At 32.8% G+C, this 17,894-nt stretch overlaps 1 protein-coding gene and 1 long non-coding RNA gene across 2 annotated transcripts in view; both read right to left on the reverse strand.

The window, feature by feature from the left end:
• Window positions 1-17,894, reverse strand: part of LOC143048464 (protein mono-ADP-ribosyltransferase PARP14-like) — a 51,759-nt gene that overhangs the window by 24,145 nt on the left and 9,720 nt on the right. Inside the window, exons 2-6 of the mRNA XM_076222151.1 lie at window positions 13,589-13,698; window positions 11,549-12,194; window positions 5,853-6,032; window positions 3,609-3,908; window positions 1,291-1,527 (exon numbers count right to left, since the gene is read on the reverse strand). Coding sequence (XP_076078266.1) covers window positions 1,291-1,527; window positions 3,609-3,908; window positions 5,853-6,032; window positions 11,549-12,194; window positions 13,589-13,698 — 1,473 coding nt within the window. The remainder of the gene's footprint in view (window positions 1-1,290; window positions 1,528-3,608; window positions 3,909-5,852; window positions 6,033-11,548; window positions 12,195-13,588; window positions 13,699-17,894) is intronic.
• LOC143049361 (uncharacterized) lies at window positions 8,242-10,511 on the reverse strand. The gene is made up of 2 exons (XR_012970197.1): window positions 10,329-10,511; window positions 8,242-8,714 (listed from the first exon to the last, which is right to left on the reverse strand). It is a non-coding gene; the product is annotated as an uncharacterized LOC143049361 (long non-coding RNA).

Consider the following 17,894-nt stretch of genomic DNA (forward strand, 5'->3'; position numbering starts at 1 on the left):
TTTTGTAAATGAACCCTGCTCTTTAAGTTTAAAGGTACAGAGTAACGTACTTCATATCATGATTTCAGAATGTCGGCAAAAAGCTCTACAGAGCTTATGTTTGTATTTAATGTAACCCGACTTGAAATAAAATTTCTTATCTTATCTTATCTTATAGCGTTCAACATCGATTTCAAACAAATGCTTTGAAACTTCAAATGCAAGTGTTCATGTCAAACGCTCAGGTGATACCAAACGGACTGGACCTTATACGTAAAGATAAAACCCGAGGATTCCGGTAAAAAAGTTTTGAGCGGGAAATACAAATATAAGATTTTTGGTAGGAACGAAAAAATAAAATAAAATAAAATCTTGCTGGTAAATACAAATAAAAGATTTTCATGCGGAACGAATTGATAGGGTCGGTCGGTAAAGGGCAAACAAACAATATTTTAATTTAAGCCTAAGCTCAAACTCTTAAATCTGATCTATAACATACTAAAAATATTTGGACAATTATCAATGAATGAAATCTTAATTTTAAGTATCAGCATTTCTTGGACATTATAGGACTAGACCCCACTGGTCACATGTTTTTAAAAGATATTCAATGGTAATGTTACCAAAAATAATCATAATCATAAATAGACAGATAAATTCTGTAGTTTATTAATTGTTCTCGGTCTGTTTGTTTTTACTTCATATATCAAATTGTCCGTTTATAAATTTTGAAAGAATTAAGAAACTAAGGTTTCAACTCCATCAGGTAAAGTTGGCTTTAGATGAATTTTGCTAGTATTTATTTTAGGTATTTTTGACATATAGCTCTTCAACAGTTTAGGTACTTATACATCTTTGATTTCAAATGTTTGGCTTTGAGAGTTCCTGATGAAGGTAAATCCAGAAAAGCGCTTCAGACGCAAGAAATTATTTAACATGTTTTGTATTCAATTTATCATTTTTTTTTACCTGTATGAGAAAGAAAATTTAAGGGCCTAATCAATTAACAAAGTGGGGCTTCCTTGTGGTTTCTCTCTTAAAATTAAACCAAAGTGGCTCTACATTGTGTTATTTCAAATATTTACCTTTCTATTCATATTTGAAAGAAACAAAATCCTACTTTAATTAGCGTTTGTCTCATTTGAAGCTTATGCCTGTTTAAGTGATTTTTTCAGGTATATTCAAATCAGGAGAGCACTAACATTGAGGAAGTAATTCAATCCATAGTTTTTCGATCCAGAGCCTTCAAATATTCTAGAATATTTATACGAACTTTCTTGTTTATTTTGCTAAACAACACAAAATACAGACCTATTGGTTCACAAAATGTTACAATAGCCTTCCCAGAATCCTCATCACCAAAGTCTACTTCCTCCACATCAAACTTCGTTCTTGCTTCCAGAAAGTTTATAATGTTGTCTTCAGTTGTCCTTGAATCAAAGCCTTTAACTAATGCCTTATTTGGATATCTTTTGGGTGGAATGTGTTTCTTTACTAGTAACTTTGTACCATCTACCATGTGAGATTTCTCCAGCACTCTATTAACAGCTTCAACCAAGGAATATACTTTTTTTTTAGATGTGTTTATTCTGATACAATTACACACCTAATATTACTGACTTACCATGAGTGGTTACCCTTCAACTGACATAATCACAAACCTTATCATTTAAACTAGCCAGAAGCTTTGAAGTCAATTCACATGTAGATCATGACTGACATGGAGAAGACAAATAACCTGAGATGGGCAAATGCTACTAAAACTCCATACCAAATATCATTGATTTTGACCTAGTAGTTCCCCTGACACTATATAAATCACAAACTATAATTATATAAGAAACTAATGACTCATCTGCCATGAATGGTAGAGACAGCATACTTAAATCGCTGCGAAAAACTTTAAACTTACACTGTATTGTATTTGTATGTCAACTGGAAAACTAGATGTGTCAAAGCGACACGAACGGCAACGTCTCAAAAAGTTGAAAAATTTCAATAACACATGTGGACACAAACATGATGGTAGTCTCACATATCAAAAGTCAGCTCAAAATCTGGATGCTTATAGGAAAAAAAGTCTGTATAAATGTGACTTTCAACAATCTTCAGAGTTGTAAAGCCTTAATTGTGGCAAAAATTAGCGGAGCAAAATGAAACTTAAACTTGATCTGTTACTCATCATGAGTAACTCACATACCAAAAATCAGCCGAATATCTGAAGGCGTTTAGAAAAAATGTCTGTATAACTGTGATTTTCAACGATTTATCAAAGTCCATAGCCCATAATTTTGGACAATTAGCCGAGCGGAACAAAACTTAAATTTGATCTGTAACTCATCTGGGTTAACTCACATGCCAAAAATCATCCCAATATCTGAAAGCTTTTAGAAAAATAGTCTGTATTACTGCAACTTTCAACAATTTATCTAAGTCCAAAGCCCGTAATTTCTGCAAAAATTAGCGAAGCAAAACGAAACTTAAACTTGATCTGTAACTCATCATGGTCAACTCACATACTATCTGAAGGCGTTTAGAAAAAAAACTCTGTATAATGGTTTGTTGCAGAATGACGGAATGACGGAATTTAGGACAAGGGTAAAACTATATGGCACTGACAACTTCGTTAGAGTGAAGATACATATATAACTGGGTATAAGTGACATGATTATGATTATCAGAAATTCTAACATGACGTCTTCAAACGTTTTGAGTTCACACCCGTGGTAAATTACGAATATATTGTTTGGGCTGTTCCAATCGTTCTACCACGTCCTTTGCATTTTTTACGAATGAGCTAACCGACGTCATAGGGCGATGAGGTCAGAATATAAGCATTTTACAGGAAAATACATGCTTGTGAAATCAAAAATCATCACAACAAGAAAACGTAAACATATTATGCTAAAATGTGTTATAATAAGCCATTTTTGTATACATATAAGACATATAAGTACAATTATCATTTAGATACATCCACACCTATATAAATATATTATTGTAAATGGTTTTAGCATGTCACTTATTCAGTTTGCTCTGTTCTTTTACGTCAATTTAGTAGTGTGTTTATTTTTGGGAACGGCAAGTAATGTCTTCACCTAGAGCGCTTCTATCCAAAACATTTGCAGTATTTGTCCTATAAGAATCAATATAATTCATGGGGCTTTAATATATGGTAATTTTTCCACGGGTTGCCCCTTAGTGCCGATATCTTGTCATATTAAAGGGCCAACCCGTCATAAAATCACGATATATTCAAGCCCCCATGAAATATTTCTTAATTATCTCAGGTAAAAACAAAATGTAAGTCACAGATGTACTTAATAGAGAGGTCATTCATCATGTGCATTATCATTGTATGAATTTAATAGTAGTTTCTTGAAATCCTTAGATCAAAACTGTCATATTCCAAACTTACCACAGAATTTGTATTATGACGACGATGGAAGTTTTTAACGACCTTGACTGGCTAAACGGTTTGGTTGGTTGTATGAACAGGATTTTAATTCTTTTTTGAGATATCGTTGCATTTCAACTATTCTTTCTGGTGCAGAAGGCACATTGTTCAAATTCAAACATTGTAATTGGGGTAAAACTTTAATATCTGCATTTAGCAATATGAAAATTACCTTCTTCATCCTCAAATGTAACTAAATACATGTGTTTATCCTCTATATACTCAATGGTATCTACATCTGCTTTAGGGCCTTTCTTAGATTCAAAGTAATACATGATGGTATCCTGAGTTGTACGATCAGTCATTCCTCTGACTTCTATTGTACAGGTCGGGGCTGGTTCACTGGTACTTAGGTTCCTCTCATATTTTTCAGTTATATCCATTGCATCATCTTGATTAATTATATGGGCTGAAACCTCTATTGCCTTCTTATTAAAAAGTATTGGTATTTTCTTTAATACTATTTCCACAGCTGAAAAATGTTATAATTTATTAGTTGTTTAATATTATGATTTAAACAAGAGGCTGTCACAACGACAGCAAACCGGATTTATTAACATTTATTTGTGTCCTGGCAATATCACAAGAACCATTACTGATGAATGGTGAAAGTGAAAATCGTCAATATCAAATTTGACCTCCATTTTGTCATCAGTATCAACATATTAAAATTTGAAAAGCTTAGATTGAATGGTTCATGAGTAAATGCAACAACCTGAATGGAAACGCCATTTTATGATCTTTCAAGAACCATAACTCCTGAACGGTAAAAGTCAAAATCGTCATTATTGAACTTGACCTCTATTTTGTCATCAGTAACAACATATTAAAATTTCAAAAGCTTTGGTTGAATGGTTCATGAGAAAATGCATGGACACGACGGGAAAAACCATTTTTCAATCTTTCAAGAACCATAACTCCTGAACGGTAAAAGTCAAAATCGTCATTATTGAACTTGACCTCCATTTTGTCATCAGTAACAGCATATTAAAATTTCGGAAGCTTTGGTAGAACAGTTCATGCATAAATGCACGGACACGACTGGAAACTCCATTTTTCAATCTTTCAAGAACCATAACTCCTGAACGGTAAAAGTCAAATTCGTCATTATTGAACTTGACCTCCATTCTTTCATTAGTAACAACATATTAAAATTTGGGAAGCTTTGGTAGAACAGTTCATGCGTAAATGCACGGACAACTCCATTTTTCAATCTTTCAAGAACCATAACTCTTGAACGGTAAAAGTCAAAATCGCCATTATTGAACTTGACCTTCATTTAGTTGTCAGTAACAACATATTAAAATTTTAAAAGCTTTGGTTGAACGGTTCATGAGTTAATGCACGGACAACATTTGATTGCCGCCCGCCCGCCCGGCCGCCCGACTGCCCGACCGCCCGCCCGCCCGCCCGGCCGCCCGCCGTACATCCCCAAATCAATAACCGACATTTTTGTCACAAAAATCCGGTTAAAAAAACCAAATATACCTTTATTGCTGTGTTGAAATATTTTCTAATACATTATCATTTCATCTTGTCCATTATATCATTTATATCATGACTAATCTAAGGAATGAACTATCATAGAATTAATGGAGAATGTGTCCATGGGACACAGATGATGCCCCCACTTGCATATAATGTAAATGTTATAAAGGGACATTACTCAAGAACACTTTCCAAATTTGTACTTGATCTGAGTTTTGTGGTAATTAAGGAATAACAGTACTGTAGTTGAAGAGTTGCCACCTTCAATTGTAGATTTGACAGTCGCAAATGCAGTTTACTGCAACGCGTAGCGGAGACAGTAAAATAGAGATTTTCGACCGTCAAATCAAAATTAACGGTGGCAACTCTTCAACTAGAGTACTGTTATTCCGATTCTAATGCATTACAAAAAGATGTAATACGATAAAACTTGGAAAAATGTCTAATTTTGACAAATAAAAAAAAATCCGCAAAACTTCATGAATGATTTTGGCACAAAGACGTCACGGTTAAACTAAAGTTAGAGAACAAAAAACTTAAGCCCCCTCTGCTACGGCGAGGGCATTATCAAAATACTCAATTAGTGACTGACCAAACCAATTCAGGAATGTGTGTAGCTTAGGAGTAAATTATCAGTGTTGTTCAGTCACAAATCAAATATTTTTTAATATTTCAATTCTTTTTATTACACTGATTATGGACTTTTTAATGGAAATAAGGTTGAAAATGAAAGGCACTAGAAGAGAAATTTTTGGATTTGATTCCCACTGAAATAATGTTTTAAAATTGACAGTTCCCTGAGAAATAAGGCTATTTAATTGCAACCAATATAATAACATCTTTTATCCGCTTTCCACAAATCTTTACAAAAATAAGAATGTGTTTAATTAAATCCATTTCAATTATGAATAAATAATACATGACATACCTTCATCTTCCTGGAATGTAATAATAGCAGATGCTGTGTCTTCATCATAATCCACATCCTCTATGTCTCCACCTCCAAACTTCCTTGTGTTCTCAAAAAAGTTTTCTAAAAATTCGGCTGTAGTATTTGGAGGCAGCTTTGTTACTTTAAGCATGTTTGTTGTAGTTTTTCTAAGTTTTTCTAAAACAAAAAGAGAGAAAAAAAAGATTCAAAATTTTTTAATCATGAAAATATCAAGCTTGTATCGAGATTGTAATATTCAAATGGTGGCTGTTAATTGGCATGTGATAAATATAAGTTTGAAATCAGATATACATATATATTTATCTTACCTCCTATACATTTCTAGGATTATGATTGGTTAAAAGCAACCTCGTGGTGACCAAGTATATTCCATATTAGGTTAGAAGGGAGGCAGGCCTTATTTCAATACACGATTTACGACTTAGGCACTGTTTGATTATTTAAAAGTATTGAAAGTTCTATTGAATGTTGTTATATCAAGGTTGTTGATAACAGCAGAGACATATAATACAAGAGATTGGCAACTCGGCGAAATCCCGTGATTTCACTCGGCCAGATTTAAATCTCGCGAGAATTCTGTGGTTAATAGAGTCTTTATCAAAGTATTAAAGGTACTCGAAGAAATGGTGAAGTTGAAGACTGTTTCAGTGTTAAATTTAACATGATAATTAATTGAATAATTTTAGTTCATACGTAATTATGTATTTCAATGTCATTTTAATTTTGATTATTTGTATTATGGAAAAAGAGACATTATTTGATTTTGTATTAAAAATACGATATTAAATAATTAATACGTAATAAATTGCATGTCTTGTATCAGAGTTAATTTTATTTGATTGTTTCATAATGGGTTTCTATTAAATATACACCTGTCTCGGAGACATAATGTCACAGTGTGACATGTATATTCGGCTTGAATTATCCGATGGTCAGGTAAATCACAACCTGTTAAAATGAGTTTTATTTGACACCTGGTACACACTAAGTAGTTACACCACAGGTGTACACACTCCTTCCGAAAATATTATTTACAAATTATAAAATTAAATAATGTGTAGAAAAAAAAAAATATTTGTTTGAAAAATATCGTTTATCATGATCGACTTTGTCTTATATTTATAATTTGTATAGATCATTAAAAAATTATTACTTTCTGGGTTCATTATTTATTTGGCTTGTATTGGGTTGATTTTTTTTAATTGTCTGTAAATTGTTTTCTAATTGTGTTTTTCGAAATATTATGAGCTTGCATCCAGTTGTTTTTATGATTGTCGGTAAATTTATGGTTTCTCCTTTTCACGGATTGTGTATTTAGTTAGGACTAATTACATTTAATGATCATTTAATAGAAAATTGCAATATAAGTCTCACTTTTGACCTCGAATAGAAAGGGATTAACCATATTGTAAGCGTAATGTACATGTTTCCCTTCTTTTTTTTAACTTTAAGACTAGTTAAAATCTCCTTTTAATTTTGAAACAGACATGGACATGTGTGAATAGTTAAACAACATTTTGACTTGATTGTTAGTTAAAACCTTTTTTTTTTACTTTATACAAACTGCACGAAAATGTGTCTTCCTTTGTTGTTGATCAGGCTGATTTAATTGATGTTTGCTTAACGTCCAGTGGCAAATATTTCATTTTTGTTGTTGATCAGGTTGATTTAATTGATGGTTGCTTAACGTCCAGTGGCAACTATTTCATATTCTTTTTTACATATTGATGTGCGAGTGTATAACATTCATTTTTTTCTGTACAGTATATGCAATATAATGTCTAACTCTCCACAAGAAACCAAATGATACAGACATCAACATTTTAAGGTGACCAAAAGGCTCTAAGCAATGCATAAAATTCACATTGCACTGTCAACTATACAAGGTCTATGTAAGAAAAAGGTTTAACACATCAAACAAGAAAACTCACTGTCTTATTTATGAACAAAATAATAAGAAAAAAAATCCAAATATGATATATACAGCAACACACAAGTGAATTACAGGCTCCTTACTTTGGGAAAGCACATACATACATAATAAAGGCATGATAATAGATTTAACCATAATCACAAGCCGTACAATTTTATGTTCTTGTTTGTTGTTTTTTCCCCACAGTAATCCTATTAATAAAACCTATAAACCAATTAATGTGGTGTGGTGTTTGAATAAACCAAATTACATCTGTAAAAAAAACACCTACATACATCCCAGTATTCTGAAATGAAAAGGACCAGTCAGACTGAGAATCAGAACATGTACATGTATTTATGTATACAATATATCTAGAATATCACTACACATTATTCCATCCTTTTTCAATAACTAAACCAAAATGTGAGAGAACAAAAACAATTCCAGGTATAAATAATATTTTTATTATCAAACATTTATTCATAATGTTACTGTCAATGATAACTGAGAGTTTTATGCTCATTTCCCTGCAACTGATCTGGTACAGTTCAACTATTGCAAATTTTGGTATCTGTACAGCTAAGGATATATACATGTATCAGCGATGGTAACTTGTAATAAATTGCATACAGTGAAAGGGAAATGGCAAGATTCTTCATCTTTATTGTGTGTCTCATTCACTGCAAATATCTCAATTTCTTGTGCAATCAGTTGCTCTGTGCCTTTCACTGGTGCTAGAAAAAGAAACAGCATGACAATCAAATTTAAGCGTTCATATTTTTTCATTCTCTTTCCATCTTCAGTGTGGATTGCAACTGGAACAGATGTCTCCTCCATACTGGTACCAACAGCTGTTCATGGTCGAGGATTACTCTCTTTTTAACTCCATTTGTTAATTTCTACATCTTTTCCTCTTTGGCATTCTAAATTAAAAATAAAAAGATAGAGTTGAATAGACTATTTGTCTTACTTGTAAACTTTACTTCCTACATGTATGTCATACAACATTCTGCCGGTTTTTATTATGCTAAATCAGAGACATATATTGTATTATATGTCTCTGGCTAAATCTATTTTAAATTTCATTTTGTCATGTATAGACCTTTCAAGCTTGCTATAGGTACACATTTTTGATCATGTTTGTCAATTGTTAAACGTGGTACCGTGAACATACAATGTAAGTTGCTGACATCAACGTTAACTTTATTTAGTCTCTGCTTCTACATATTTTGTAGGTCTCATGAGGGTCTAGAAGGGGTTTACAAAAGCATAACGGACTGAAAGTTGCAGGACATAAAGTCACAAATTTAGTAGAACAAAAAGTCACAAGACAAAAAAATCCCAAATAATCTTTTGATAATTGTTTGTATATATAAGAGAAATATCTTTAAAACATATATTCATATTAAAGTTACGAAATGTGTTATTATATTTGAAAAATGAAGATTTATTAAATTTTGATAATACAAAAGAAAGACTTATTGGCACCATGAAGCCATTTAAGTGCCAAACCAGTTTGACATTTTGTTTTTGGTAACAATTATTTGATCATCTTTGATATGTTGTGATAATTTTTGTATACAAAGTTGGTTTGTATACAATAGTTCAAGAATAGAAATAAGTGTTTTTTGTTCAAGGAAAATAATCAAAAAAAAAATAATTGTGACATTTTGTCCTGTGGCTTTCTGGCACTGTCCTTCATTCATACAAAAGAGTATCGGAATAACTGCATATTTGAAATCAGAGAAGTAAGGACAAGAGGAAACATCTTATCAAAATATCAAGATTGGAGAATGATGGGGTGCTAAAATAAATAAAGAATAGAGAATGATGGGAAAAATTTACAAAGAAAAGAGAAATAAATTGGGAATGTCTACATGTCCATGGTAATACAAATATATGCCCCGCTGATTTATTTTAACAAGAAAACATTTGGAATAAAAACAGGCTCATTAAAATGCATATTTATTCTATAATTTCTAAGTTTTATGAAAAAAGGTAAGTCCCGCATAGCCGGGTTTGGGTATCAATGTGAACAAAATAAATCACCTTTGATGGTATTTTATAAAAACACTATTTAATCAAAGTATACGAAAATAGTATCATTTTAACAAGATAACAATCGGGAAAAGAATAACACTATGGAATTGCATGTATAATCGTAAATTTCTAAGTTTTATGAAAAAAAGGTAGTTCTCGCATAGCTGGATTTGAGTATTAATGTGAAAAATAAATAAATCACCTTTGATGGTATTTTATGAAAACACTATTTGATCAAAATAAACGAAAATAGTATCATTTTAACGGGATAACAATCGGGAGTAGAATAACACTATAAAATTGCATATATTATCGTAAATTTTTAAGTTTTATGAAAATAAAATGGTGGGCCACACCGGTTCTACAGCATTGAAAGAGGGGAAGCTGAACGGACCGAATTTAAATAGGTCTGCATTGGAATATTATCATCATCTCAGGACATTATAGTATAAACAAATCGGTGGAACTAGTTAGATGTATCTTTTGAATATACTTACATGCTTAAGCTGTGAAGGCAATTGACATAAACGAGAAAACAAATCTGTAAGCGTATCGTCTCTCTTTACAACAATGGCGAAACTTTCTCATCTCGATCCTCCTTCATCCCAGGTCACATCATAATCCCAAGCACTTCCGGTGGCCAAGTGATTTCATTGGCCGTTATATAGACTCTACTACGAGTTGCCAATCTCTTGTATTATATGTCTCTGATAACAGATATTTATCATTTACATAAGTTTTTTAATGCAGACCAATTTGAAGAAGGTTCTTAAATTTGAACACTTGAACACTTTAATACAGAAATAAGAAGATGTGTTATTGATAGCAATTAAGACCACTTTAGTCTAAATTCAACAAATAAAGATAGTCAGTAAGATAAATTCGTTACATAGTGTGCTAGTGACCTAATATGATATATACAGGGTAAGTATAAATTCCATATGGGGTTCGAGCTTCTTCGAGCTTCGCTCTCACCGCATATGGAATTTACTGACCCTGTTTATATCATATTAGGTCACTAACACACTATGTAACTAATAATATTACTCCAATTCGAACTCTATTTATCCCTTTCCAGATCTGTTGATTATTTTTCATGTGCATGATGTAGTTATTTATTGGTCAAAATTTAATTATGATGTCAAATTTTCTTGCTTTCCTCTGAAATTCCTTTTTAGACTTAATGAAAAAGGGTGATCATGCCCATGATGACGTCACATAGAAAGAACACATCTTTTGCAGATCATTCAAAAAGAAGAATTAAAATTGTCTGCATATTGTCTAAGAATCATTAGAGAAAGATTCCACCACCATATCTTGTGCATTACAATGACTCTTGACAGTTTAATTTCGAAATTTTCAACTGTCTAAATTAAAAGTGGTTAAATATATCACACTTGATTTAGTAGTAGAATCTATATATTGTTTTGTATGAGCTAGACCACATTTAATTCATAAAAAAATGAAATAGCACTTTCTTGTGAAATTAGAGAATATTTCCGCTTAACATATATTTTAATCCTTTAATCAGTATTACACATACATCTATATAAGTATTATAAAGTTGAAATGCTTATTTGTCATCAGATACTACTACCATTTGAAACAGTATAGTAAGAAAATGAATTCAAAATATCATTTGACAAAGCAAGGGCTTGAATTGGTTAAAAAATGGAATGGTGGTGTTTTTCATTGATATTTTGGCATATAGACCTACCTTCTGGTTTTCCCTCATCCCTCTCTTCTTCTTTTTCTTCTTGTTGAACAGGATTTTCTTCCTTTAAATATTCAGTATTAGGTGATGATGACTGAGCTTCAGTAGGTTCAATGTTTTCTGTTTGTTCTGGATTATAACTAGGATTTTCATGAGGGACAAACTGCTGCACTTGTTGATGAGGGTCAAAACCATAAGGATGACCTTGACCTTGATATGGACCATAAGGACTATTATACATATAATTGCCTTGATATGGATGTGATCCCCACTGCCCTTGTTGTTGTGGTCCAGGGGGTCCCTTTTCCTGGTTTGGTGATGGGCCACCTGTATTGGGAGTTCCTGGAGGATACTGGTTCCATTGCATTCCATATGGATACAATTGTTGCTGATGAGGATTTTGTGGACTGTGCCCATACTGCTGCATGTATCTTGGATCATACTGTGGACTACATTGTGGAAATCCCTGGGGACCAGTAGGTTGTTGTAGAGGAGGAGCTGATGGATCAGTCCCTGGTCCTTGGTTGGAAGGATTAGTTGGTAGTCCCGGATATATCAAAGAATATGATGGTGGATGTTCCAATCCTGTGAATGGACCAGGATGATTTGTTGGCCCTGTTATTGGAGAAGATGATTCACAGTCAGGTGTCTATAAAAGATAAGGAAATATAAGTACTCAAATGCACATAGCTGTATGGTTAGTTCAGATTTTATTAAGTAATTAAATATTCCTTCCATTAAAAAAGACTAAAAATCTTACATATCAAATACAAACTTGACAATCAAATGACAACTGGAACAAGTCAGGGTGTGCTCATGAGAATTCAGATTTAAATGACGTTAAATTGGCTTTAATTTTCCTACATAATTGCTTGCAATTTTTTTTGCATTAATTTTTCTTTTGAGTGGTTGGAATGTGCTGCTGAGAATCAGGAATTAGGCCATAAAAAAGAATAGGTTTGTTTGCCCAAACCCTACCTACCCAGAAAAAAGCTGCCTACTCAAATTCTTTTATTGTCCTGATTTGAAGAAGTTTTTTTTTAATCAGATCTATAGGCATGAAGACTAATAAACACCAATACTTCAATTTCTCTTTTTGAAAAAAAAAAAGAAAATGCCTACCTACCTACCCACTGTCTCAACCTTTGGGTAGGGTTTGGGCAAACTAAAATATTTTTAATTGTGGCCTTAAAGGAACTTAAATTGGCTTTAATTTTCCAACATTGCATGTATATTTTTTTCTATTTATAGTGGTTTACATTTTAGCATTACATAATATAAACTGTCACATTTACATTTAATCATCACAGTAAATCCCTACATCAAATATTCATATCACAAATACCTACTGACATTCAATTCAATATTTTATTTGAAAGAACACAATAGAGTTATGATGAAAAAATACAAATTGGTTTTTTTTCATTCAGTAGTACAGCATGTGTAGAATGTATTTAAAATTTCCAATTTTTTACTTAAAAATTATTTGAACTTTATACTTTCCTTTTTAGACCTACGAGAGATGTTTGTAAAATGAACAAGTGTAAGCAATTTGTGTGTCAAACCTGTAACCATTCATCTGGAATGTCACATGGCACCTCACTAGCACTTACCTGTAACCATTCATCTGGGATGTCACATGGCACCTCACAAGCACTTACCTGTAACCATTCATCTGGGATGTCACATGGCACCTCATAAACATTTACCTGTAACCATTCATCTGGTATGTCACATGGCAGCTCACAAACACTTACCTGTAACCATTTATCTGGGATGTCACATGGCAGCTCACAAACACTTACCTGTAACCATTCATCTGGGATGTCACATGGCACCTCACTAGCACTTACCTGTAACCATTCATCTGGTATGTCACATGGCAGCTCACAATCACTTACCTATAACCATTCATCTGGGATGTCACATGGCAGCTCACAATCACTTACCTGTAACCATTCATCTGGTATGTCACATGGCAGCTCAGTCACTTACCTGTAACCATTCATCTGGTATGTCACATGGCAGCTCACAATCACTTACCTGTAACCATTCATCTGGGATGTCACATGGCAGTTCACAATCACCAATATACAGGATCTCACCAGGGGAATGTTCTATTTCTTTTATTTTTCTTGTAAATTTCTGTGCATCTAAAGATAAAAAATATAATTTTCGATATTATAAAGATTATTGTCAATCTTTCACGCACTCTTCATGTATTGTGCAATCAAAAATATCTCTCCAAAGTGTGTTATCAGATTTCTTCATTCCTTTACTGACTGACTGTTACAACTTATTACTTTTAAAACCAATTTGGCTGAGAAGCAACAATAATGTCTATTTCATAACTTAAAATATCAATTCCATAAGCTTATAAGCTACAAGTCACAAACATAAGGGACAGAATGTTGTCAGATTCATATGCTGCAAACAAAGGTGATTACATTACAGTATTTATACAAGTAATTATTTTTTTAGTTGATGACTGATCTTTTGAGACTCTTAAAGCCATTTTCTATATTTCCAGATCCTGGGCTAATAATCATGATTATGTTATGGCTTCAAAAAGGTTTTAGACAATTCTATACCACAATTCTATAGACAATTGCAACTTTCCACTAGAGTCCAAATGAAGTGGTAGTAAGCAATTAAAGATGTAGTTATATAACAGGTATAACAATGTTTGTAAGTGCACTCAACCTGTGACAATGATTTAAAGGGGCACTAGCTGCCAAATTCATGTTCACTGTTTGACTAAAATTCTCATACTTGATTTATAACAATGTAAAACATTTATCTAAACTATAAAAAGTATCAAATAAACAATTTACAGAGCATATTTAGCTTCATTTCGTGTGTATTTCAGTCTAGAAGCCATCTTATAAACTATCGACTTGACCTCTGAAGACCTCTGATGTTCATATAAAGGATACAAACATAAACATACTGTAGATATAATTTAGCAAACTTGTTCAATTGTTTTTCTAGGTCTGTTTAATTTCAAATTAAGTATTAAATATATTATGATAATCATTGTTTTTACATGTATAACAGTGTTTTTTGTGGATCAAATCAGTCAATCAAATGATTTACCTTTGTTTCACTTTCAATGTTGATATCCTTTTCCTTTTAAATAACTTAACACGCACAATTCATGTGTTATTTATTTGTAGCTAAGGGGTCTAATTAAAGTTCACATGAATACAGATTCAATGAGGTTGAAATTATTGTCAAAAGTACAGTGATCAATCAGTATGCTAGAGCCTATAACATCAGGATGAAACTATCCACCCTTTATAGGATAACTTTGTACTGTAGCAGACAGAGTTATAAGTTAATTTTTAGCTCCCTTTGGTAAAACTCTAAATTTCATATTTGATGTATTTCATTGTTAATTAATTTACATGAAGCTTAATATTAAGGATATATTTGTTAAATTACATAGCTTTTGCTATTTTAATTCATTGGTTAAAGATATTTATTTATTTTGTAAAAGTTTAATATTTGCATCGTTGCAAATTCTTTGGTTACCTTCTGTGAGAAATTTATATATTTTATATAACTAGTTTTAGATTCTTATTTTAAATCCTCTCAGGACTGTCATTCAGTCCAACCAAGGAAAGCTACGCTTTCCAACCAGAGTTTAGGTTAGTGCATTTGCTACATGCCTCCATAGTACGATAGTGCATTTGCTACATGCCTCCATAGTACGATAGTGCATTTGCTACATGCCTCCATAGTACGAGTTAATTTGAAGACATTGAATGCTCCATTTCTAATTATTTTTGGCATATGATAATAAAAGTTGTACTTTGTTGATTAAATTATATATTGTTTTCAGTTTTTGGTTTTCATTTACTTAGATATATTATAGCGCATCACTTTTGGCATCAGTCGTTTTCCGCACACATCAGTTTACAAACTAGAATTAGCTGTGGTCCGCATCCCCGAATCTTATGCAGAATTGTGCCTGCTACAGTACATTTGCATTGTTTGCCATTTTCTTTTTTTGAAGTATTTTTTATCTGTAATTAAATAATTTTATAAAAACTAATCTAAAAAGTAAATTTTGAATAGCCATATGTCAGATGAACAAAAGTTGGCCAGTTATTGAAAACATATAAGGTTTGGTATAACAATTAAGAAAACTTCTATAATGTTCAAAAATGCTTCTGCACCCCCCCCCCCCCTTGCTTCAAGCATGTCTATATATTTTTTTCATTAAAGAAATTATTTTCCTGTGACCCAGGAACTAACTAGAGGTGGATTTTTTTAGCCCCCCCTTTTTTTGTTGGAAAATTTTGGTTGAATTTATGTTTTATAATCAATGAAGCATGACTGGAGTAGGCCACCTTTTAAGCAGTCAGTGATCATCTCCAACCCCCCCCCCCTCACCACCCCACCCCACCCCCTGCACTTCCTTTTGAAAATGTCTACAACATGTGCATGTCCCCTGTGACCTTTAAATCTTTGTCTTTGATCTTTGTAAGTTGTCAATGAAAATATCTCATGACTACCCTTGGCCTTGGAGAGCAACCATTGAAATAAATATTTGTTTTTCATTAAATTGGGTATCAGAATCTATTTTAGACAGACCCCCCCCCCCCCCCCTTTTCATCGATGGGGGGATGGAGCGTACCTTCTCAAATTAATGTTCCGTGTCTTAGTCATGTGTACTCATTGAAGTAAAAATGACTGGTTATTATGCATTCAGTAAAACCAGTTCATGTACTTTGCTGCCGTCTGTTCAGTGAAGAAAGAAAGTAAATTTAGAGTTAAGTTACTTCCCTTGTCAAAATTTTCCGGCGCAGTCGGTGTAAGTTTTGAATGTTTCATTTTGACCTATTCTATACAAATCCTTGATGAGGCGCACGTGAAAACTTTTAGCAGAGAGAGAATCTGTCAACACTTTAGCGCGGGATTAATCCGGTACCTGTATTTTTGATAGCCCATTATGATTATAGCGAAAACTTACCTGTTTGAAAAATACGGTATCGGGATCGTTCGCCCTGATTACATGTTCACCCTAGGTTCGTTCGCACTGGCCAAGTTCGGATGGATATCTAGAGTAGATTGAATTGACATGGTCATATATAACACCTGTTATGATTGGATAAAGCTTTTCCGCCATTAACACTCGAGGAACCCTGGTTGTGGCAGGGTTGAGGAACCCTGGTTGTGGCAGGGTTCCTAGAGATCGACTCGATATCCCGGATGTTATGACGTCAATCCAATCAAATTTGAATGTAAACATATTCAGAGTAGGGGCCTTGTACTTCCGGTAATCTAGAGACCTTACTCTTCAAAATTATTTACCGTTCATATGGAACTCTAGTCAGAACTCTAGTTCCATCCGAACTTGGCCACTGAGTTTGTTCGCCCTGATAGCTTTCTATTTCTATTATGAAAGCTAATGTAAAAGCTAGACTACTTATAGGAGTGTATACACTGCAATCAAATCGTAGTAGATTTAATAAGTACGAAGTAAGTGCGATATGTCCGTTGTGTATGGATGAGATCGAAGATACTGAACATTTCTTACTACAATGTGCTAGTACAGATACTGTGAGGAATCAATTTATTCCAAAGCTAAGAACTTTGCTTTATGACTTTAATCATGAAATAGGAAATCTTGTCTTCTCGAACAATTCAATGCTATTGAGGGTGATTTTGGATGTTTCTAGCCCGCAAGTTCCAATTTTAATACAAACTTTCTCATTTATGGAGAAAATTGAGGCCATAACAAGAGGAATGGTATATGCTCTACACCATAAAAGATGCTCTATACTGGATCTAGTTGGCAGTTAGGAGAGCAAAGTCATTTAAAGTCATTTAAAATCTTTAAATAGTTTAAAATAAAATAAATAAATTATTAAGTTACTATTAATCAAAAGTTTAAGGTTTAATATGTCAATTAAATGTTAAGTAAGCCTTGTGTTCTGATATTTTTTATTTTTTTTTTTGTAATACTTAAATTTAAGTTTGTAAGGAAACTTAAGGGTTGATACAAATGGCTAAGTTGTTCTATTAAGTTAAGAAATTACTTTTCTATTAAGGTATAAAATTATTATACTAGGAATAAACCTACTTCAAATGCAACAAGCGATCAAAAAAAGGAAGACCCATGGGAATGCAAAATATGCCAAAAGATATATAAAAATGAAGACGCTAAACTCCTTGAATGTCAAAGATGTAAAGAGCATTTTTGCATAAAGTGCTTTAAATAAATCAAAAACTGAATATGAAATATTAAGCAACTCAGACACAATGTGGTTCTGCGCCCCATGTAGACAAGTAGTTGAAGAACACATAGTTACTGATCTGAAAATCGAAGAGAGATGCCGAG

This window comes from Mytilus galloprovincialis, chromosome 10 (assembly GCF_965363235.1).
Source record: "Mytilus galloprovincialis chromosome 10, xbMytGall1.hap1.1, whole genome shotgun sequence".
NCBI classification, from domain to species: Eukaryota; Metazoa; Mollusca; class Bivalvia; order Mytilida; family Mytilidae; genus Mytilus; species Mytilus galloprovincialis.